Source organism: Emydura macquarii, unplaced genomic scaffold, assembly GCF_026122565.2.
Source record: "Emydura macquarii macquarii isolate MOO-44397 ecotype Brisbane River unplaced genomic scaffold, CSIRO-AGI_Emac_v2 contig_320, whole genome shotgun sequence".
Classification (NCBI taxonomy): domain Eukaryota; kingdom Metazoa; phylum Chordata; order Testudines; family Chelidae; genus Emydura; species Emydura macquarii.
In genome coordinates, this window is record NW_027130457.1 from 12,052,770 (window position 1) to 12,077,520 (window position 24,751).

Sequence of the window (24,751 nt, forward strand, 5' to 3'; positions counted from 1 at the left end):
TCTGATTAGCCATGCATATGGCCTCGTCCCTGGAGGGTAGTGTCTTCTGTTGTTTCAGCTATCTTACTTCATAAGGAATTTTAAGAGCCTCTCGAATTTAAACTTAATGAAGGGTGACTAGAACACACATCAGCCTCAGTGAGGTTTGTACTTGAGTGTAGATCAAAGAAATGCTTGCTGATAGCCACCAATACCCTCCACCATAACAATATGATTCATGTATATACAGTGATGAAGAGTATAGAGGAGTCTAATTGGTGATTATTATTCACACTCTACTGTAATATGGTACAAAACAAAGGGGACACACAGGTAAATAATATTACAACACATTTTAATTAAAAGTGCAGTTTTAACCAACTGCTATATAATTAACCTGTGGTACTCATTGATGCACAATATTATTGAGATAAATATCTTTGTATCTTTTAAAAGTATTATATCTTTATAGGAATAAGAATAGCAGATGCAGTTACACTAATTTAGGTAAAAATTAAAAGGGCTGTCAATCCATATGCTTCAGAGCATAAACTTATTTTCTGCTGTGATCAGCAAGAAATTTCCCTCCATGAGATAGAACTGAATAAATAAGTGGACTGTTGGAGTGTTTTGCCATCCTTTGAACCATCAGATACATCTGGAAAGAGGATGCTGGAGTAGATTGATCTGTGTTGTTCTTTTCCACCCAATATGGCAATTCCTGTATTTGAAGAATTGAATTTGAACTTGTCAGAAAGTAGGAGGAAGTCATTACAATAACCTAGCCTTTTTTTTTGTGTGCGGGCGTGTGTGCCTTTTTCCCTTCTGACCTCATCACTGCTATAAACAAGGTCAGTGCAGAGGGCAGTAGTTACACAGATCTTAGTTTCTTACATTGCATGTTTTGCTTAATTACTGTAGAATGAAAGACCTCTGAGTCCTGAGAAAAAATTAAAAGGAAGAAAGAGTTTGCAAAAGGGAATAAGCAGTTACTGGCTAACTTGAAATGCAGCCAGAAAGAGGCTTAATAAAACTTGGCTCAAAAGCGCATGCTAGAACACAGTTCCCAGATTCACCCTGCAATTGATCTTTAACTATAAAAACATACCTGACGTTTTTGGAGCTTGGCTGGCAAAGTGAATCTAAGACTGCACTTTTGTCTTGTGATACTTTCAAAAGGAGATTGTATAAGCACTTTGTGATTTTTGTAGATTCAGGCAAATCTTTAACTGGACCTGATTAGCAGAATTCCAGCATTCCTAACCTTTCAAACGCTTAGAGTATCAACTACAAAGTTCATATGGTAAAGTTTTGTTTCTTCCCTGTACTTACTTGAGAGAGCAAGAAACATAACATGTTGACATTTGAAAATGGGACTTGATATTAAACAAAGACACTTCAGTTGTAACACATTTTATGTGACACTGAACCCGTAACTTCTTGGCTTAATGTCAGAGTCAGTTTATTGTATGTGTTATGTCCCAAACTTCATTACAACTGCTCTACTAAGAACATGGGGAATACTGCAAAAAATGTGTGCATGTTGCTTTGAATTTACTCTATGAAGTAGAGTCCCACATACAGGGTAAATCTACCTGTACAGTACAAACACATACACTCAGAGCAATTGGTTCTAAACACTCAGAGGGCTTCTTTAGATGAACAGTTAGTGTGTGTGAAGCTGGGATGTAAATCTTCAGCATATTGGATTGTCGCTCACTAACTGTGTGGATCCGGCTACTGTGCAAAGAGGGGGCTAGTCCTCTTTGATCTGTTCCGCTTTGAAATGGTGGTAGGTCATTGCGAACTAGGGAATTTTTACTGCACAGTAGCAGGGCCCACACGGACGGCTAGTGTGTGGCCAAACTAGTGCGCTTTATATTTACACCCCAGCTTGCCATGCACTAACTATTGATCTCGACAAGCCCCAATATTTGATAATAAAGAATTATAGGTTGAGGTTTTTAGGGATTTGTGAAAGAAAGGTCTCTGAGTCTATTGAAGGCAATTGTAGATTTGTAACATCATTATTTTTATTCAAGTATCAAAAATTAGAAATTGAAATATTAATGTCAGTTTTCATAGCAGGACAGTACAAATGGAAACTTGCTGAGTGGGTAAAGGGAAAGTGGACATTAGTAACCAGGACACCAGCAGTAGGAAGGAAGGAAGGAAACGGTGTCCTATATGGTTATTTTGCTCAGGTCAGGAAAAAGCCCTGGAGTAGAATTTGGTTTCTCCCTTTGGATAGCTGTCTGATCTTCTGACTCAGATTGTGTGCAGCCCACTGAGAAATCCTAACTAGATTACAATTATTAGAAACACACTTTAGAAGTAAAAGCAATAACATAAGAAAAATACTATAGTATTCTTATGGTTGGAATCAGTTTTATCTTTTATTTTACCTATAAAACTGGATACACTAGGACTAGGGCAATTGAGAAGCAAACTGAGCTATTTGAATTGGAAGAAGAGGAATCCTAAACAAGGCTTGGCTAGCATGGTTCTGCTAGTAAAATTATGTCAAAATAAATGTCCACTTTTCTATTCCAGGGACTGAATTCTTCCCTCAGATATCTGGGGGTTACTTCTACAAAAGCAGTGATTGACTTAAGTACTTTGGTAAATAGTATGCTAGCAGTCCAATAGAGTATGTACATTAAATAGATTGTAGAAAGAGATTAGACAATGAAGAAAATGCTGCACCCACAATATTACCAAATACAATTCCATTAATGGTTATACACTATATATAGTGTGACAACTGTTACTTGTGACATTTACAAAAAATAAAGGGCTCAACAAATAAATATAAGGTCCTCAGTGTAAAACATTTCTATGTGCAAACATCTGTCTAAATAATGAAAAATGTAGAGGTTAGAGACCTTTTGTTGTACTAAATAGATTCTTTTCCCTCTTGGTTTCCTGTGTTACAGATACTGCAATGAGCACTTGCTGTGCCCTCCACATATGTTTTGGACAGGCTGGGGTCCGTGGGAACGTTGCACTGCCCAGTGTGGGGGAGGGATTCAGGCTCGTCGCAGGACATGTGAGAATGGCCCTGACTGCCCTGGCTGTAATGTGGTGAGTAGCTTCTATGCCTTCCCATTAACAGATACTTGCATGCTTTGCAAACATTATGATTCATGAGTGTGTATTTATAGCTGTATTGTTTTTATTTTACTGAGAAAAATTCATGTTTCCGAGTCAGAGGATGCTGTTATACACCATTAGCTAGACCAGAGACCTCCTAAAGGCAAGTTGTTACAGATGGAGATTTGTCAGAGGCATATTTATTTTGTCTGTTGTGAAGTAGGAGAAATATATACTCACTTTGTTCTAGTCAGAATGCTATAAAAGTAGGAGGAAAAACATGAGTCCTCACATACTGGACCAATTTTTAAGTTTCCTAACTTCACAGGATAAACTTGATAATTGTGAAGTTTGTCATTGACTATGTAACTTTTGTTAGACCACCAGAAGGCCTGTTCAAAACATGATAAAGGGTAATTTATAATCTATATTGTTTTCTTTTATCATATGTCCTGGCTCTTTTGATTTTGATTTTTATACCACAAGTGAAATTTCACTTTTGCAAGCAGATTTAATAGTTTCGAAGGTTTTTTTCTGTTTCCTTGGCTCAATTTTACAACTTAACCAAGCAGGCTTACATTCGGTTCAGTCTTTCAAAATATTTTTCTTCCAGTGGTGACAGGCACAAAGAAAAATCTATGACACAGATTGGTGTTTAAACCTGTGTGACTGGCATAAAGATGTTAGAATGTAATCTGTAATTTTTCCATATAGCTATTTCATGTTATTCTTGTGCTAGCATTACATGATTCAGAAGGCTGAGCGGTATTTTGGATTTCACATAATCTGTTCATGGTCTTAAATGAAAATAGCATACCCCACATAGCCTTGGGGAATTCCACGAGATAGGAAGAATGTTATGAGGTGCTTTGTCAGATTTGAGAATTGACCCACTAAGATTATTGTTATTGGGATTTGCAATCTGATTCTGCTCCCCCATCCTTATTATTAAACTATTGTAGCAACTTTAGCATGGTCTGCTATATTCAGACAGTTCCTTCCCACTTCAGCTACTGCATGCTTATGTTTAGACAGTTCTTTGGTTTAACTATTTCAGTAAAACTGATCGTTTTATCTCTAAGAGGCGCCCAACAATCAAGTATAGAATTACAGATATGTAGGGCTGCAAGGGACCTTGAGATGTCATTTAGTCCAGTCCTATGTGCTGAGGCAGGACAAAATATACATAGACCATCCCTGACAGGTGTTTGTCTAACATGTTCTTAAAAATCCTCCAGTGATAGGGATTCCATTGGAAGTTTATTCCAGTGCTTAACTATCCTCATAATTAGCAAATTTTCCTAATATTTAATCTAAATCTCCTTTGCTATAGATTAAGCCCATTACTTCTTTTTCTACCTTCAGTGGACATGGAGAACAATTGATCACAGTCCTCTTTCTAACATCCCTTAAAATATTTGAAGACTGTGATCAGGGCTCCACTCAGTCTTCTTTTCTCGGGGTTAAACCCATCCAGTTTTTTAACCTTTCCTCATAAATCACATTTTCTAAACCTTTTAAAATAATTTTTGTTGCTCTCCTCTGGACTCTTTCCAATATGACCACATATTTATTAAATTGTGACACCTAGATTTGACTCATATTCAATTTGCGATCCTCCATAAACCCCATATCCTTTTCAGCAGTACTACTGTCTAGCCAGTTATTTGTTCCGCATTTCATATTTGTGTATTTGGTTTTTTCCTTCCTAAATATAGTACTTTGCACTTGTCTTTATTATAATTCATCTTATTGGTTTCATTTGTCTGGCTATGCCAGATGAACAGGAGGTGGTTTTAATTAGGTTGCAATTTTATTCTTAAATATCTGAAAGTACCTGGCAGATAAAATTGTACAGAGCAGGAAATTCCATGTACATTTCCATATACTAAGGGGCTGCTATCGTCTCTCTCCATTTCCAATCCTGGTCCCACCCATCCTGTTGCTGGGACCCTGCCCCCTTGTATGAAAGTTATGGGAAGCTACAAAGAAGAGGGGATTGACTCCCCATCAAACCTGTCATAGGAGCCCCAAACCCTCTTTCTCTGCTTCTTTAAATGATGCCTCCTTTAAATCCTTTACCAATCAATTTTATCTGATCACCATATCCATTCCCTATGGAGTACCTGCACTGAACATCTGCCACAAACTTACATAATGAGTTGTGACGTTATAACGTACCCCAACCCTCTTCCCTACACCAGCAGTTCTGTAACCCGCTGGGGAAGGTGAAAAACCCACCTCGCATCGGCCAGTCTGGCAGTGAGAGAAAATTCCTTCCTAGCCTCCCAAGAAAAGGGGCAATTGGTCTAATGCCCAAAATGGATAATGATGATACCTGATATTTTAACTATTTTCATGGGTGGGAAGGTGAGTGCTGCTATGCTGGTCTGGATTAAAGAAGGCTTTTCCAGCACTACCTTGAGTATAAATATTCCCCCTTTCTTCCAGTCATCTGGGAGCATCTGGTCCAACTGTACTGCTTCCTGTCTTTTTACCTGGAATGGAGGTGGGGCTTAAAGGGTTATTGACCTTCTTCCTACAAAACTGCTGGCCAACCCTATCCCTACACTTAAAGGGCACAACTCACTTTCTCCATCCAGCCAGCCTAAGGGCCCCACCACTTTATACTCAGTGAGGACGTTCTCCCACTAGTCAAGGTCATTTTGAATTCTTATCCTGTTCTCCAAAGTGAAAGCAACCCCTCCCAACTTGGTATCTTCCTTATATTTTATAAGCATACTCTCCACTCCATTATCCAAGTCATTAATGAAAATGTTGAATAGAATCAGTCCCAGGACAGACCCCTATGGCACCCCACTAGATATGCCCTTTCTGTTTGACAGCAAGCCGCTGAGAACTACTCTTCGAGTACAGTTTTGCTACTCTTTGAGTATGTCCTAAATAGTGTCATTACCAACAAATTGATAGTGTATGCTCTATACTTTTTTATGTTCTCGGAAGACAAAGAATGTAAGTGTAATGACTAAATATTGTTTACTAAACCTCAGTGAGTTTGGAGCTAAAACCTAGCAGTCTTGAATTAAAAGTTTCCTTACCGTAATAGAGCTCTAAGGGACAAGCAGACATACACTAGAATGACTTTATTTGCATATTTGTTGTTAAGAGATCATTGCACTAATAGGAAAAGACCAATTTAAGCTATCTTTATGAGTTGTTTTAATTGTTGTTTGGATTTAACCTTTATGTTAATATAATATTCTGATGAAAAGAGTAATCCTATCCAGAACAGAATGCAAGGTATCCCTCTGAGGGCTTGTCTATACAGTGTGCTAGTATGCACCAGCTGGGGTGTAAATTCTCCTGCACACCAGCTTGTCACATACTAACTGACTTGTGTGGATCTTGCTGGCATACACTAAATTTTTTTAAATTTTGACTTAACTCCAAAACTCGAGGTCAGGCCTCAGTGATGAGTCCTACTTAAGGAAGGTTTTTGAATTAAAGACAATAAACAGACCCTCTACCCCTTCAGTTCTCTCTTTATGGCTCAATTTTCATTTATCTTCAGACTTCCTGACCTTGCTTAATTCTTCATTTCATACTAATCAACCTTATATAGCTTATCCAGAGAGCTTCAGCTGAAGATCATTTCTTTTGCCTAGTGGCCCATAGCACAGCAAGAAGGCTGCCACGGTTCTGTTTTCTGAATGGTTATGAGGCTGCGTAAAATAACAAGCTTGAGAGTAGGTAAACCATTGCCAGTGGACATTTTAGGGCAGGCTTGTCCCCACTGAGGACTAGCTCTATAGTGTCTTAAGCAGAAAGAGCTCTTCTCTATGGTTGACATATGTTGGGCAGAGTTGCTACCTGGTTGTCCCATCACAAGTGTGCCGTCACACATTGTAGGTGGAATCTACTTGCACAGTCATCTTCAGGGCTCAGATTGGGCCAGCACACAGCAGTTAGGTGTATCAGCACCTTTGTTGTGATGGTTTCAGAATATAAGTTTTCATTTTTTAAAAGTGAGTCTCTAGCTGTTTCGGATGCTGTGGTACACTTAGTTCACATTTGTGAGGCTAACTGATGCAGTGTCATCTCCCTGCATTTTAGAACTTGTAATAACAGCTCTCAGATATGAATGGTCCAATTCGTCTCAATGGTGTTAACTCAGGAGCCAGAAACATCGAAGCCCAAGCAGCCTAGATGAGCCCAGTTGGGTATGTGAGCCCCTCTAGTAGGGATGCATCATCAGAGCATGCATACTTCACTGAGAGGAAACCAGTCACAAGGAGCTCAGCAGAGACGATGGGTGTATTCAGACTCCACTGAGGGTGAGCTGAGATGAGAGCTCACGTGTGACCATATTTTGAACAATTTGCACACTCTGCTGTGCGTGATGTCTCATTTTATGGGTGGAATTCAGAAGAATATCATACTCCCCCTTTATCTTTAAGCAGAAGTGTGGTTTCAGCATCTTACTAAAGTAAGTCCCCTCTTTTGTACACTCTTGATGCTATGTTAGCATGATGTAACTGCTTTTTTAGTAGGATAAGGAAGAGGAGAGACCACATGACATGGAAAGGAAACTAGTAATCTGGTTTTGTTGGCAGGCTTTTCCTCTTCTCCTTCCTACTTCCCACCCACTTCTGCTAGGGAAAATGCTGTTGACTTTAGAAATGCCTAGAGTGTGGAAAGTAGGGGAAAGCAGTCTTTATATAAGGCTAACAATGGACAGTATTCTTTGCATCCTGCTTTCTGGTAGATATAGTTTACAACCAGAAGAATTTATGTTTTATTTGCATGTTGAGGAAGAGGAGAAGAATATTGTATACAAAATTTTGTTTAAGTAATTTCGCAGCCTGCCTGTCTAAAAGGTGTAAAAAACTGTAAAGAGTGAAAATCTTTAAATCACCCTTGCTGGAGTTGGGATAATTGTTACTCCTTGTCTACACCTATAACCTAGGTCGACCTCACTACGTCAGTCAGGGATGTGAAAAATTCACACCTGTGAGAGACGTAGTTAAGCCAATCTAAACCCCAGTATAGACACTGCTCGGTCGATGGAAGAATTCTTCTGTTGAACTAGCTACTGCCTCTCAAGGAAGTCAATTAGCGATGGAAAAACCCCTTCCATCTCAGTAGCAAGTGTCTACAGCTAAAGCGCCATAGCTGCAACTGTGACACTGCAGTGCTTGTAGTGTAGACAAAGCCTTAGTCTAGAAAAAAGAAGCATAAAACTTCATTAGAATGAGGAAAGGGTTTCATATGCATAACCAATACTTATTGTGTTTTTATAATTTGCTTTGTAAAATGAGTGAATCATTGAATTGACTTCCCTGGGAGACAGGCTATGACTTAAATTTCAGTAAAGTGAACTTCCTGTCATAAGGGTAAAGATGAGTAGTAAGTAGGCCCAATAAATGCAATTGATATCTCAGGGCAATTTTTGAAAACTTGTTATTTAAAACAATTGTACTTATGTGCTGTAAAAATGTCTTTCTCTCTCCTACTTGTTAATTATTATGAAAGTTTTATTTACATAAAACCAGAATGGTTGCTCCTTAATAATTCAACACTTCTGGCTGCTTATTCCCCATATCATGTTATTCTCCTTTGTGTCTGACACCATAATTTTCCTCACAGAAACTCATAGGAATGTCACAATATATGCTACTTTATGCACAGGATTGTCTCTGAAGACAGTAAAGTTGTCCATTACGTGCTTATATCTTTTTTAAAAAATACAAAGCTTCCAATAAGGGAGATAAATCAAAAACATGCCCAAAACTAGAAGTACACTATGGTATTTTAACGCTCCTCTTACTTACTGAAATTTCACACAAGGCATGAAAAAAGATGACAAAAGTCCAATAACAAAGACATGAACATGGAGTATAAGATAAATATATCTTCATGATGTAAGAGAACTATACCATAGAGAATCCTAAAGGTCAAGAAGAAAAACTTTGAAATCAATATCCTGAGCCAAAGGGGCCATCTGAAGGTTAATCAAAGTTAATATAGTATGCTTAAAGTTGTCTAATGCCTGATAGGACTATCATGGTCAAATTTAGCAGCAGCCAAAGTCTGGCAATAGAAATCTTATGTAGATCACAAATCACGTTACTGTAAGGTAGACAGGAAATACATGAGAAATAGAGGCATTGTGAAAATCTGTGGGTAGAACTCATATGACTCAAAAGACAGATCTGTTCAAATTCGACATCATACTCATATACATTGTATATTTGCTTCAGAAATTCCTTCTTTCCCCCTGAGCAACATAATCTCTGTTGAATTTGCATCTGGCTAATAATGCAAAAAAAAACAACCCTAATTTTTAGACATTCTTTGCTAGAATAAGAACTCTAGGTTGAGTGTCAAGTAGGCTGACATATTTTATGTATTATACACTTGTCCATATTCTCATTTCATATCATACTAATATTATAAATCCTTTATATATATATATGAGAGGGGATCTGGACAAATGAATATGTTACTGTTAGAAAAACGAAGTGAGTCAGTATTCTGTTGCTGAATAAAGCAAAGGAATTATATTTGTGTCTCTAAAAAGAGTCATGACTATAGCATTTGTATCTTGTTTTAACTTCAAGAAATGTGCTGAAACCAGAATTCTGACAATAGAAAATGTTTACATCGTAAAGTTTCTATTATGAGTCAAGGTGGGAAAAAAGTCATACTTGAGAAGACTAATGTCAGAAATATTCTCTTTCATTCTTTTGCTATGATTTTACTATGATTTTAAAAGGGGAATTTGGAGATAGGGTTTTTGAGAAAGGACATTTGTCCACTAAAGGAGACACAACCTGCCTCAAAATATGTCCTTAGTTTCAAAAATGAATGCCTGATATTTGGGCTGATGAGAGGAGAACAAAAATGAAAATCACTATTAGTCATTGTTGTGGGGTTTTTTTTAATTTAAAATAAGGTGGGGGAAATGAAGATTATTCCCCCCCCCACACACACACACACAATCTGTAACAAAAATAGAAAAAGAAAAAATAAATTAAAAAAATAGAAAAAAAAGTGATACAAAATAATCCTGATTCTCACACAACATTTATCAACACTATGCATTTTTCTACCCCTTTCTCCCATTCTTTGTCATGTATGTTTAAAGTATAATTGTTTCCTGTATGTTTTAAAAGTGTCTAGCACAATGGAGCCCTGATTTAAGTTGCGCCTATAGGCACTACTGTAAATCTAATTAAACAAAAATTAGACAATGGTGAAAGCATTACAAAAATAAGATAACATCAAAGAATTATTTTCAGAAAATCACATCTAACATCTGCACATTGTCTAATGGCATGTGCAGAAGTCCAGTTAGAAACCTGTCTGGTCTTTTGCCCCTGCAGTTACTGACTTTGCATGCATAGTCATGCTGAATGTGACATTTAAACTGTTGTATGCACATGTCTGAAAATGGAACCCTGTTGATAGTGCTTTGCTTTTCACTTCCGAGCAATCAAATTACTGAGTGATTTATTTGATTTTTTAAAAATATTTTTTCAAATGTTTTTCAAATGTTTGCTTTCTTTAGTAGTCATTTTAAAAAAAACTTTAGAAACAGGGGAACAGATCCTCAGCTGGTGTAAAGTGTCATAAGTCCACTAAAGTTAATAGAGCTTTGACAATTTACACCAGCTAAGGATCTGCCCCAGAGTGCCCATATTGAACTATCTCAGGGACTTCCAGCTGTTTTGTGATCCTTTCTTTTATGAATTCCTACCTGCCTTACCCAGGAAGAGTTCAAACCAATGGCAGGTAGAAGAATTCTCTTAAATGGCCAGTCCAAGTTTTAAATACAAAGCCCAATAGTGTCTTAGGAACATGAGCAAACTATGAAAACAAATCTCATTCTATTTCATTACAGATATTCTCTCATCCAAGAGTTTTTTTTCCTCTTTAGACAGTATTTGATTTAAACATTTCATGTGAACAGGCAATAATAGTTTCTGGGAATTCCAAAGTACTGTAGGGCAATAATCCAGTATCTCTAGAACTCTCTTTTGATATTCACAAAGAGTTTCTTGTTGGTATGCATTGGCTTTGATCTAAGCAGCAGTGGTGTTGCTTGACCATATCATTGCACACCATAAAGTTTTATTGGAAGAATGGCCAGATCTTAGATACATGTTAATTAAACCTCTTGGGGAGTTTCCAACCAATATTTCATAACAATTAAAAGGACTATGTTTTCTGTTTTGGATTTTGTGTGTCTGTGTTTGTAATTTCTAGATCATTCAATTGAGATGTAATAATAGGTACCTAGTACCTAAATCATCTGCCCATCTGAAATATGTAGGTTAATTACAGTTATGTACCAATGTAAGCATAAATTCCAAGAAAAAAAGTGTTAAAATATTGGATGCTGTTTGCACCTTGTTTGGGTATTATACTGTATATTGATTGGTGTGTGGTCTAGGAGAATGTCCCCTATTATTATTTCTTGAAATTATTTTGTCATAGTGGTGAAAGGAAAGTCACAAAATGTTGAAGATCTATGTGAGTCCTGTACGTGTTACATCTCTCTGCATTTGATCCAGTGGTTCCATAGAGACAATGTGGTAGTCTGGAAATTAGTAAACACAAGGCTCGCTTGTGAGCTGTATCCCCTGAAGTCCTGAATTTTATACCAAATAAATTGCAAATCTCATTACTGCTTTTTATTGATGTAATTTAATAGTTCTTAAAAGAGGCATGAAGGAATCAATTTGTTTAAAGCTTAAATTGAAGTAAAACAATTACTTTGTCAAAAAGGAAGAACTTCAAGGTAAGTCAAGTGAAGTGTTTGAAATATCTTTAATAGTGAGAGGTATCATTGACAAATGTAACCCTTTCCAGGTATAGTGGAGTTAGTTGTAGCATTAAGCCCCTCCATACCAGTACAAAAGAGGACAGTACGATAAACTCTATGCTGGAGGTGAACCCAAAAAGCATGTAGGGTCCAATCCTGCTCCCACTTGGGAGTGTGGGGAGTTTTGCTATTGCCATCAGTGGATTAAGGATTATTATCCCTATTAGACTGTGAAGGAAAAACTGGGATGTGAGGCTCATTCTTTTTGTTATTTGACTTACCCAGATGGAGGGGAAAGGTTTGGTGCAGCTCCTGAAGCATTCTAGGTGCTTCGCAGCTAGGCTGCTGATCCAAGAGAGAGCAATATAAATGGTGTCCTTGGAGCAATAACTGCTGGGTTGTACAGCCTCAAATTCATGCTGCTACTGTTAGACCAGTCACTACAGGAGCAGGAAAAAGCATATAATGTATGTCTACACTGTAGCTGAGAGGTGTGATTCCCAGCATGGGTGGACAGGCTTATGCTAGTTTGAGTGAGCTAGTGCACTAAAAATAGCAATGTGGATGTTGTGGCACTGGTGGCTGCTCAGGTTAGCCACCTGACTCCAAGCCTTCACACCTCTGTGTGACATTCCCCTCTGCAATCTGGACTGGTGTATAACTGCATCACCCCAACCCCTCGTTCCTAGGCCCCGTCTTGAATTTGTCCCCGCTGTGTCAGCCCCTATTCCTGCGTCAGCCCACGCACCGCCTCCTGCAAGCAAGCAGCTCTTATCTTAGTGAGTGAGTGCTTCTGGCCAGCCACTTATGGGATTTTGCAATAGAATGACCCCAGTAAACACCCCCAGTCCCAGATGCAACCCTAGGAACTGCCGTCTTACAGAGTTCAGTGCTGCCCACTGGAGTCTGCAAACTTACGTCCGTCAATTTATCAAAGAAATTGATATGCACCAGCTCTGTCACTTTAAATGAAGTCCCTACACACACCCAAACCACATGCACTGCTTTAGGTAAAACAAACAAATAAGTTTAGTAAGTACAGAAAGTTTTGAAGTGATTATAAGGCAGAAGAATATAAATCAGATTTGATCAAAAGTAAATAAAAGGCAAATCGCATTCTAAACTAAGTTTAACTCTTCAGTAGCCTTACAGTCTTAGATGGTTCTCACCAAAAGCTGGTTGGTCGGCCTCCAACCAGGCTGTCCCCCTGTGGACAGTCTTGATGTTTTCTTATAGATGGATTGCAAGAGAGAGCTCCAGAGACCAAAATGTCTCCTTCTTTAACATGTTTTTCTGCCACCCTCTGGGGTCAGGTGATTGGCAATGTCCGGCATGGCTTCCTCTATTTGAATCAAATATCAGATGCTTAGGCCAGTCTATTGCTCCTGAAAGAGCTGGGTTGTTTTATGCATGCCTTAGTGAGGCGTGAACTACCTCTTCTGCCTTTAATGTCTACATGGATCTGCCTCAAGCCATGTGAGACATGTATTTGGGAATATTACACAGCAGAGTTTCATAACCATGCATGTGACATTGTAAGAAACATACTACCATAACAATAATGATCGTATGTCATGAGTATTCCAAAAACACCTTTCATGACATACTTTGCATTAAACAATATACAGTTACACTATAAGGGTGAACACAAATGGTACACAATCACACCATAAGGGTGTACATTTGGTGCAGTGTGTCGCACCATGTTGCTGGAATTATTAATAATAATTTAAATTATTAATATTAATATGGGACACCACCAAACACTAATTTAACCATACATTTCTTTATTAAATCCAAAGACCAAATGGTATTTATACATTTGCTCTAAATATGTCTAAAAAGCGTAACTAATAAGCAATTTACTACAGTAACAAAACATTTAGAAGTATTTGATCAAGATACTTACAAACAGACTAAACCCAGGGGTACTTATTGGTCAGCTCTACTGCGGTCAGGCAAGTATTAGCAATGAACCCTTTAAGAATTTACTTTTTATACTGTTCAATAAACAAATGATGCCATTGCCAATTACTAACTTCAGCTAAAAACCAGTTTGAGACAGTTCACCATTATTTCCAATCTTAATCCAGATAAGATTTACAACCTCCTTTCTTTCTAAGGTCTTTCCTCCCCTCCTCCTTGCTGGCCAACAGTTTTCTCATTGCACCTGGGTTCACATACGCTTTAACACTGGTGTGTGCATTGAGGAAGGGCCCTGTTGGCTCATTTTAAGACAGACGGTTTTTGTTTGATTGGAAAAAACATTTGCAGTCACCCCTATTGGTCAGAGGACTTCTTTTTAGAAACTTTCCCTTATCTCATTAGTTATTCTTTGGACCAGACATCCTCCCCACTTTATTTCTTCTGGTCTTATCACTTATTATTTTCAAGGCCTTCCTTCTATTTGGTAGTCAGGGCCTTTTTTTTTTACAACACATATATATCCTTAACCAAACTTAAGCTAATTTTAAGTCTTTGATTTTATACTTATCCTACATTTGTGTCTGAGCTTTGACAGTTAGCCCAAGCTGCTACCGAGGCTGCAACATTTTGGCCACAAAAGAGGACAACAGAGTGTTGGCCTTTTGGAAAGGAAGGCATTTATGGTGATGGTCCTCGTGCTGGAGATAAGGACTCCTAATCAGCAAGTCAGGATATTGGTACTGAGGTTCTAGTGCTGCAGAGGTTATATAATTAATCAGTAATTATCAAGCTACATAACATTTCCTGGAGATAGATGACTGACCCATTTGGCAAATTTGATTGCTATTAACCCTAATCATTCAGTTACCTCTGGGAAATGCCCCCATCTCAGTGATCATTGCTATTATAAACTGAAAATCAAAACAAAACTATGTGGGAAGATTTTTTGTATACGCAATGCAGCTTCATTTTATATGTATAAGGCATTTCCAGAGAAATAATGCTCTCATAGCATAGTGAACTATAAGGAATGACAGAGAGTCCTAAACAAGCTAGGTGAATGGGTAACATGATGGCAAATAAATTTAATGTCAACAAATGCAAAGTAATTGCACATTGGAGGGAAAAATAAATTATTCTTACATCTTACAGGGTTATCAATTAACTGTAACACCCCAAGAATAGGACCTGACATTGTTGTAGACAGTTCAATGAAATCCTCTACTCAATGTGCAGCTGTGATTAAAAATGTAAACAAAATGTTAGAGTACATAAGGAATTAAATGGGAAATTATACCAAAAACAATATAATGCCCATTCTATAAATGAGTCATATGGCCTCACCTGGAATACAGTGTGCAGTATTGCACACCCCATCTCAAAAAGGGTATTGCCAAACTGGAGGTGGTTCAGTGAACAGCAACAAAAATGTTCAACAGCCTGGAAAAACTTTTATCTGAAGAAAGATGAAAAGATTGGGATTGTTTACCTTAGAAAGGAGACAGATAAAAGGGGACATGATAAAAGTATATAAAATAATGAATGATCTAGAGAAGAATGGGAACTTCTGTTCTCCCTGTCTCCAAACACAAGAACAAGAGAACATTCAATGAAATTAAAAGGCAGGAATTTCAAAACCAGCGAAAGTAACTTTTTTCACATTTGATTAAGCTTTGGAATTCATTGCCATAGGGAGTCTTTTAGACCAAGAACTTATCAAGAATCAAAAAGGAATTGAACATTAAGAATATCTAGAGAGAGCATGATTAATGGCAATAAAAAGTTCGGAAGGGATATTATAACTTATGCTTCAGTGCTTAAACCAGTCTCTTAACTATTAGATATCAGGATGAGACCTATGTGTAGAACAGATTATTCTCATACCATCCTCTGAAAAACTGGTTCTGGTCACTGTTGGAGACAGGACACTGAACTAGATGGGCCACTGGTCTGATCCAGTATTGCAATTCCAAGGGGCCTCTTTATATTAGCCAATCAGATTGCTTGAATCAACTCTTTAACACTTTATTTATTTTATGATTTCTTTAATTCCTGTTGGATTTACCATCATATGATTAAAAACATGGGTTGGAAACAAATTTCCCCACCAGAAAATTATTCCAAATTGCACATATAGACATGAAAGAGTAACAGAACAATGGTTTTGTTTCACATTTTGGTCATTTAAAAGGCCGTATGTCCTTCAGTAGGACATCAGTAGGTTGAGTGATGGGTTAGACTTGTATCGGTAATATGTGCTGTTACAGTTATAACGGCACTATTGCAAGAGCTGTCCAAGTGTGCAAGATTGATTTGTTAGCCAGGCTAATTGGCAGCAGTCCTCAGCCATCAGAGTGCAATTACACAGAACTCTGTACAAATTTATGACATTTATCGGATGGCCTGTCTCTTGCTTTCATTTATTCTCAGAGCATCACAGTGATTTTTAATTTATTAGTCTGTGATAGGATTTTGCTCTTCATTGAAAATAATATCAGTCAGCCATTTCCTTCCCAGGTTGGGCTCACATTTTAAGTAGCCTTTGGGTCATTCATTTATGTAGTTATTACAAGGGCCTATTTTCCTTCCTCCTGGATTGATTAAATCTTCTCTCTTCCTCTTTCAACATCCAGTATTAAACATTTCTGCAGTAATACCACGTCCTCTGTGCCAATGGAAGTTGGTTCTTCAAGGCCTGCAACATTCACATGGGCATCTCTGATCACAAGCCTTTAGAAAGGGCAAATATGCACTTGGATTGTGTTAAATATTAAAAGTCCTTTGAGTGTAGCTGACTTCTTATGTATTTGGTATATAGTGCCCTCTGAGCCCTGTGCGTGTTTACTAGCCACTGCTGACTGAAAAAGTAGTAAGGGCTTGGACCCTAACTCTCTGATATGTGGGAATACATGTTTGTGTCTTGAAATATCATTAGGCACGCAGGCACTGGCGCTTGTTTTTCAGTGTACACAGTGATGCACATCCATATATTGGAGGGAAAGTCAAATTCTACAGTGCCAAATCTGAGAAACTTTACAATATAGAAAACAGTATACATGTACTTTTTTGCATGTCTCGGAAGTGCAACTTTCTGAATGTTAAGATATTAACAGTTTGCCATATTAACAGCAAATGATTATGGAATCTGAATGTCACCTCTAAGGGACCCTTGCTTTGATTAGCTAGCTGCAGTCCAGAAATTCATTCATTTTTGCTTCCTTGTGGCATTAGGTAGTTTCAGATAATGAAATTGCAGAAACCAAATATGTATGAACATATGGTAACTTAAGCTCTCTTCGTTCCTACTAGGTTCAAGGTAAATGATGCCCTCAGAAGTACTAAGTAATTACAGCATAGCAACAATATTAGCACTGCAGATACCAGTTACACTGGGGCGGAATTTGACCTATTCAGCATCACCTGTGGTTACATCTGAAATATCACAGATATTTTAATTATATTCAAATCCCTAATTTTAGACCTTTAAATTGGCATTATCAGGGCTTCTGATTGAGCTACTGAAATATTTTTAACATGAGAAAGCCTAGGTTACAGTCCAGACTTTGCAGACAAAGGATCTGATTAACCTTTCCATTAAATTCAGTGGAGTCACTGGTGTAAAACTGGAGTAATGAAGTAGTGAGTCAGATCCACAATATGCTTCTTGCCTTGATCTGTCCAGAGAGATTATAGGTTGTCACTGGCAAAAAAAAAAAAAAAAAGGAGTTGTGGGTTATACATTTCCTCTTCAAAAGCCTGATCCAAAGTCCACTCAATGGAAATATTGCTATTGACTAAGTGGGCTTTGGATCAGGCCCCAAATGCAGTATAAACTTCTAGAAGAATAAAGAAAAAGCTTACACATTAGTTCTGTTGGCAGTTTATTAGAATCCAAAATAAAAACAGATCTCAGCTGGTGTAAATTGATGTAGCTCTATTGATTTATTCTGAGGATATAACCTAATAAACACTTTAGAATCTAACAAACAAAAATAGATTCATTATGGTTTAGTACAGGTGTTCTCAAGCTGGTAGTTGGCACTCCTTAAGAGATTGCAAGGTTATTATGGGCTGGTCACGAGCTGTCAACCCCCGCATATGCTGAGGCTGTGGCTGTCACCCCCAGCAGCAGTGTAGAAGTAAGGATGACATGAGGGAGAGTCATCACTTTGGGGGAGGAGGGGGTTGGTCATCACAGCCTGAAATATTTTCAAAGGAGGTCCCAGCCAAAAAAGTTTGAGAGCCCCTGGTTTAGTATCTTTAATCACTTAAGGCTCAACCATGAGCTTTGTTGCACATCTACATAGGGGAGTAAGGGAGCATAAAAAGCCTTTATATTCCCCTCCTCAGGCTACCTTCATCACCCAACTTTGCCCAGGAGGGAGAGCAGAGCTGCAGCTCCCACTCCTGCACAGGGGTGTTGGGAGAGGACAGGCAAAGGTGAGAAGCAGGCAGAGCCCTGGCTCAGGGCTTCCCCTTCATGTGTTGTCCAGAACAGCTGAGCAAGCATGGAAGGAATGAAGATGTGCCAAGAAAAGGGCTTGTACCATTTTTATTTTCTCCATGGAGCTGGGGGAAGAAAGGACCAAATTGTGATCTGCATCACAGCAGTTCCACTTGTCCCACACATCCCAAGTGAGTGCCTTAGCTACTGGGCTATTGAGTGGAAGGGGCCACATCACCTCATCCTTTGGTTGTTTTGTGAATGGTGCCTAAGTCCCCTTCAGAATTTAGCCCCCAAAATTTTGTTGTCGAAAACTATTCAGCAAATTTGTGTCAGATTTGCTGATGTTTTCAGTTGAACCAAATCTAAGTTTTGGGGCAAATAAACAGCTCTACTTGGAAATAAGGAAAGAGAAAGTTTCATGCTTTTCTCTTTCAAACTGTTTGGTCCTCACAAGAATGGAAATGTAATATACACATTCACATGCTGCATGTTGGTATAATGTGAAGTGCTTGTGTGTGGTAGCTTGGCAGTATGGGCATTTGTTAAAGAGGCTTGAGTGTACTTAGAAAAAGGATTAATATCAGTGCACATAATCTGCTTGTGCAATGGAAGGCTAAAAAGAATATTAGGCATACTGGAATTTAGCATCAGCAATTTTGGTATGAAGTATAAAAATGATGCATGACACTCAGGAAAAATAAGTAAGTGATGGATTACAGGAACTAATCCATCAAAAGACTGGCTGTAGGTCACACAAATGTAATTCTTGTAGAAAGTAAAGTCTGTAGTCTTTTTTGGAGTATTTGGATAGAAAAGTTGGCTTAGTGATTTTACAGGCAATTTCTGATATATAGCAAAGAATCTTTGCAGTTTACAGAGTTTTAACTGTAACTAATATAAAGTGTATTGATATGAGATGCTTTATTATGAAAAGATGCTAGTCTGTTTATTTGAAAAACTGAAAATAACCTTCCGCTGTAGGCCCCCTTTTTATTCACTCATAACTTCAACAAAACTAATCTAATTTGCCTTGAAATTTCACAGGCAGGATGTTCTACAAGAGCAGAACTACCTGTAAAGTTGGAGGCAAATGGGACGAGATGCTTTGGAGACAGGAAGGTTGAAATAATCAGAGAGTACAACGTTTAAAAAGCTCTCTAATTTTTTTGGCTTGTCATCATTCCAGAATAGATTAGCATAAAACAACAAAACAAACAAACAAAAAACTAAACATGATTTTTTTAATCTCTTATCTTGAATAGGTGCCCTTGACTAGTTTTAGGGAGTTCATTGGAAGAATTATTTAGTTCTTAGAATTGGTTTCTGCATATAATATAGGCCTCATACAAAGTATATAAACTCTGCATATGCCCTTATAACTTTAGAGGTGGAGAAAGAGACAGGTAGGCCAGGAATCACATTTGGGAGGGAGAAGGGGGCAGTGTGAAGGAAACAGAACAGAGACTCACTAGGAAGGCAGGGAGGCAGTTTAGAGAAGAATAGGCTCCATCCCGGCACAATTTCCAAGCTTACCTCAAATCCCTGTAAATGTGGTAAGCAATTCACAAACTCTGTAGTGATTCTTGTCACTGAATAAGCCTTAAACTCTAAAAAACAAACAAACAAAAACTAAGTAAAGGGTTGTGAATATGAAATTTGCTCCCAGCTTGTTTAAGACCATTAACACTACACATATTTGCTGAAAGAAACAGATGTGTACTTCGCTTCATCAGAAATGACCACAGACAGGAGAATCATTTTGAACAATTTTCTGAAATTATACAAGTTCCTAAATTTAAAACGTTCTCAGACTTTGAGACTTAGCATGGAAATAGAATTGCCAACTCTAGGTTTATGAGGAAACTCTTGAGGGCCAGATGAAAAATAGTAGTGGCTTGCTCTTTAGGGTGCAGGAGCACGTGTTGCAGATGTTGACATATACGTAAAAACTAAACCCATACACTCTAAAGTTCTTTGACCGAACTAGCAAACTGTAAAAATAAAGTAGATATAAGATGTCTGCATCCAGAGGCTGCAAATCTCTTAAAGTCTTTATCAAAATTTAGTTCATCTAAAGTCTTTCACCAAAATGTCTCCATTTTATACACTCACCATTACGTGCATATTACGTGGAAAGTCAGCAGAGGATGGAGGCAAATCTAAGTTGGTTGGGTAGATATAACTGCTATTCCAGACTTCTAAAATTTGATTTTTTTTTTAATGCAACCTTAAATATGAATTTCGAATGCTTGTGTTGTTTTTAGAAAACTGCTGTGTTCTCATAAGGTTTTTTTCTTTTCTTTTTTTTTCTTTCAAGGGATTGTTGTCAATTGGATTTTAAAAAAACAAACTAAAAAAACCAACTTTATTTTTAAAAAAGTTCATTCTTAGGTAGAGCCTCCTTTAAACGATATGTCCTGATTAAAAACAAACAAACGGACAAGCAAAATCCTTAAAACACAATTTAAGATTTTTTTAAATTCAGTGGCTTTGTTTATGTTTGTAAAGAACTTTTCAACTAGTCACCTTCCTCATTGACTGTCTATATGCAAAGTGCTGTTGGCTACACTCCATTATTAAGGATACACATATACATAGTTTGTGCTAATGATTGATTGATTGATGTTGTAAGCCTGTTAGAGGCATGAGGTATGTGTTATAGATGTTATAAGTTATAGTTATAAGCAGTGGCCTGTTGGTTTCACAAACAAGCTGTAACAATTGATTAGGCATTTATTTAAACATCAAATGATCATTTATTAGCTCTTTAAATACTATTTATACATGTACCCTTAATATAAAATGAGACCATGCTGTCAAATGTACAAGGTAAAGAAACTGGAAAAAATAGAGATTTTTTTAAAAAAAAATGTGCTTATTTTCCAGTTTTAGTCATCTTACGTGTTACTTGTAACTATATATTAGGTACAAAGTTTTCAAAAATAGGTGTGATTTTTCAAGTTGAAGATGTCCATGTTCACAATTGATAGGTGTTTATATTTTTAACTGTGGCTTAATGAAGGTTTTTGGCTGAGGTTAGAACATGAGTTTAACTCACTAAAATTACTTGTGCACACATACATTCTTCTCTTAGATCTGATTACAAATCTCAACTTTACAAAAAATATTATTTGCTGCAACTTGTTTCTGCAAATTATTTAATACAAGAAAAAATGTTGCTTTCACTTGCATATTGTTTTAGTGAAATATTGCAACAAAAACTCATTTATACCTCTATGAGATAAATGTATTGACAAATATAGCTTTAATGAGTTATTAAATAGGTAAATGTTTATGTCGTTACAAATCTCAAGAATTGCTTTTGTTCCTTTTATCCTTAGTTAAATTGTTAGGAAATATACAGTACATTCAAGTGAGAGACAAAGAAAAATGTTTTGAGTAAGGCATAACGGAAACAGATGTGGTCTTTTTCTTATTGTTCCCCTTTTTTAAGCAACAGTGAGAATTATATGTATGACAAAACCACCTATTGCATATCCTTTCAATTTGATCATTGGGCAAACTTTTCCTACAAAATTTTCAGTCCACCTCAGTCATGACCTGCAGCTCCCTATGTATTCCTGCTCTAGTACTCTATGCGTAGATACGTCCAATTTTGGTATTTGAATTTGCCTGTGTAGACTGCGGAATGAGGCTCCATCTACCCCAGATAAATGGCTTTTCACAGATACATTCTGTGAATATCTTACTCCACAAATACCACCCATAAAAGTGATAACTTCTGAGAGGGATGGCTGTCCACCTCATACTCAGTAGCAATATTGCTTCCAGAAGTGCCTCTTACCCAAGGTTATTTTTAACTGATTTGGCTCTACTGTAATCTTCTGTATGATTGTATTAATGATATGTTCAAAGCCCCAGCAGCTAAAGTCCTTTAAAAAGTGTTAGTTCATTAAAGGCAATAATCAACTTCACCATGTCCATTAAAGATGTCCAAGTAAGCTTCTGGCTTTGGCAGATTCTTCCATCCCTCCGGATATTATTCTGATTGCACCATTGGGAACTCTGTACTTCTTTCCTGTTAACATATACATGCAACTATCATTTTAAAATAATCTTGCACTGTATTTATTTAAAGGGAGTAATAGTTGTTGCTGAAAAGCTCAAAATGTTGTTTAAAACTCTGCAGATTAGATTATTAGAGTCCTTGCACAGCCACATAGAGTGGGGTAACAATAAGGTCTGTATTTCTTTGATCCGCTGTTTAACTCTGCTCTTTTTTTGACTCTGGCCACAAACAAGAGGTCAGGGGCTACCCTCTCAACCCTCTGCCCTTGAGTGAGTGCTGGCAGAGAGGTACCAAAAATGGGCAGGGAGTGAAAAGAACCTGGCTGCAGCCCCCTACTCACTGGCCAGAATGATTAGCCGAACACACAGCTGCTTCACAAAAACGTATTCCTCCCCAAGGGCAAGGGGAGCAGGAAACAAATTGTGACTCTGAGTCACAATTCATTCTCAGGGTTGACCCTGTGGTGGAACAGTTATATAAAGGTACAATCTAGCCCTGAATTGTCATCACAATTGCTGCAAATTCATTTGCTTTGAAGTCTTTCTGGCTCTGCCATAGAATTCTTTATTTTCCCATCCAATAATTAGTGGGCAAAATGTATGACTTTTTCAAACTTGGGGTCTACTTAAGATTTTTATGTGCATCTTAGAGAGGATATCTTCACAATGAGGATCTTTTTCACAAATGCTGGATAGCCAAGGTCATCAGTGACCCTTCAGATCCCTTAGTGTTGGTTATAAGATATTGCAGAAAATGTGCCCATTGGTTGGTTTGTGTATTAACTGTGGTTCTTATTACACACTACACTGAACCACACAATCTACCCATAAGATATCCTTAATTGTTGCCACTCAGACAGGGCCTTATCCAAATCTCATTTAAGTCAAAAGAGTCTTTCAGTGGGCTCTGGTGCAGACTCAGACTCTCAATAATTCCGACTGTTCTTTAAAAGATGTAAGGATTTGTTCATGAGTGGATGCCTATTATATTAAGAACTGTTAGTTTAATGTGGCCGTCAAAGAGCTTTTTTGTGACTGGGGAAAAAATTCACACAATTTGGGGGAATGTAACTAAAATATTTATGCATGTCTGTTCTAATCCCATAAAATTGTCACCTGCTGAGCTCTAGTAAAATAGTTGTCCTGAACAGTTTTAATATCAGCATGGTACTTAGAGGAACAGAGTAAGAGGCTGGGGAAAAACCTGTCATTGATTAATGCATTCACTAAATATGGAACTACATTCAGTCAGAAACTTGCTTTTTGGAGAAAATAAGAAACTTAATGAATTAAAAAAAACAACAGCTGAAGCACAGATGCCAACAAACATAACTTTGATGCTTCATAGAGGACTTTGAATACAAAACTTATCTAATTGAATCCCTCTCTGTGTTCTCCTTAGAATTTTTTTTTAAAAGATGCTTTGTGATTTTTTTTAAGCGGAGGGGTAAGCTCATAAGGAAAGGCTTCCTAGTGACAGAATGCATGTTTATATGGTTCCATTGATTCACATTGAAAAACTACATGTTTTTAAATATGTTATAAGTTTTTCATGGCTTTTGAGTGTGGAGGTTGAGGGGAGTGGTGGATATTAGTTTCTCTGACACAAAATTCTTAAAAATGTCTTCACTGAACAGATTGTCATCTGTCAATATCTTCTCCAAATAGGTGCCTGTATAATAATTTACAATTAAAAATTACCCTTTAATACTGGAGTAGTGTCTACAATTTTTATGTTTATATACCTAATATATAGAGGGCAAGAGAGAGATTGTGTGCTTATATATGTATATCAGCAATATATAACCTACTGTATGGAATTTGTTTGATAGTTTAGTATGGCATAATGTTCTTATTGAGAAGCAGGAGCAGAACCATGTCAGAAGCGAACCACAAACGTGCATTTCTGTGGAAGCAGTGTTAGGAGAGTAGATTAATCCAAGTTGTGGATGGCTGCCTTGAGATCAAGGATAATGAAGGAAAGAATACTGAACGTACAAAAGGAGAGCAGTTTGAACTATTGAGTCAGAAAGCCAGACTGAATCCCTAGACTTGCATGGGTGGAGGCCAGGGGTTCTCTGTGGAGAGAATTCACTCTTAATTCATTTTCCCCTTGGGTGTAAAAGAATCCAAGTTTCTTGGCTATTTTCTGAGGATTATTTTGATATGGGGGGATGATTCACTACCAGGTTCTTTTTGGTTGCTTTAGGTAAAATTTAGTTTATTGTGGTGCTTTTGTTTGTCTTATTTTTAAACGTACCCACAGGTACCAAATTTTACATCTTATAATAGAAATAAATAGTTTGGGATGGTTTCATTAATCACAAATGGCAAAGCCTTGAATGAGTTATGTAGGTCAGTATAAAGGGGTGCCAATTAAACCTGTATCCCACACCAGCATATATTCTGTACCTGCCACATGTTTCAGAAAACTATTTTAGAGAATTTTCTTACAGTTTATTGGTACTATTTTTAATATATCAGGCTGC

General features: G+C 37.4%; 1 protein-coding gene across 3 annotated transcripts in view; it reads left to right on the top strand.

The window, feature by feature from the left end:
• The window catches only part of SEMA5A (semaphorin 5A), a 546,230-nt gene that overhangs the window by 425,766 nt on the left and 95,713 nt on the right, over positions 1-24,751 (top strand). For all 3 annotated transcript variants that reach the window (XM_067529505.1, XM_067529521.1, XM_067529514.1), the window contains exon 15: positions 2,916-3,063. In XM_067529505.1, the coding sequence (XP_067385606.1) occupies positions 2,916-3,063 (148 nt within the window). The remainder of the gene's footprint in view (positions 1-2,915; positions 3,064-24,751) is intronic.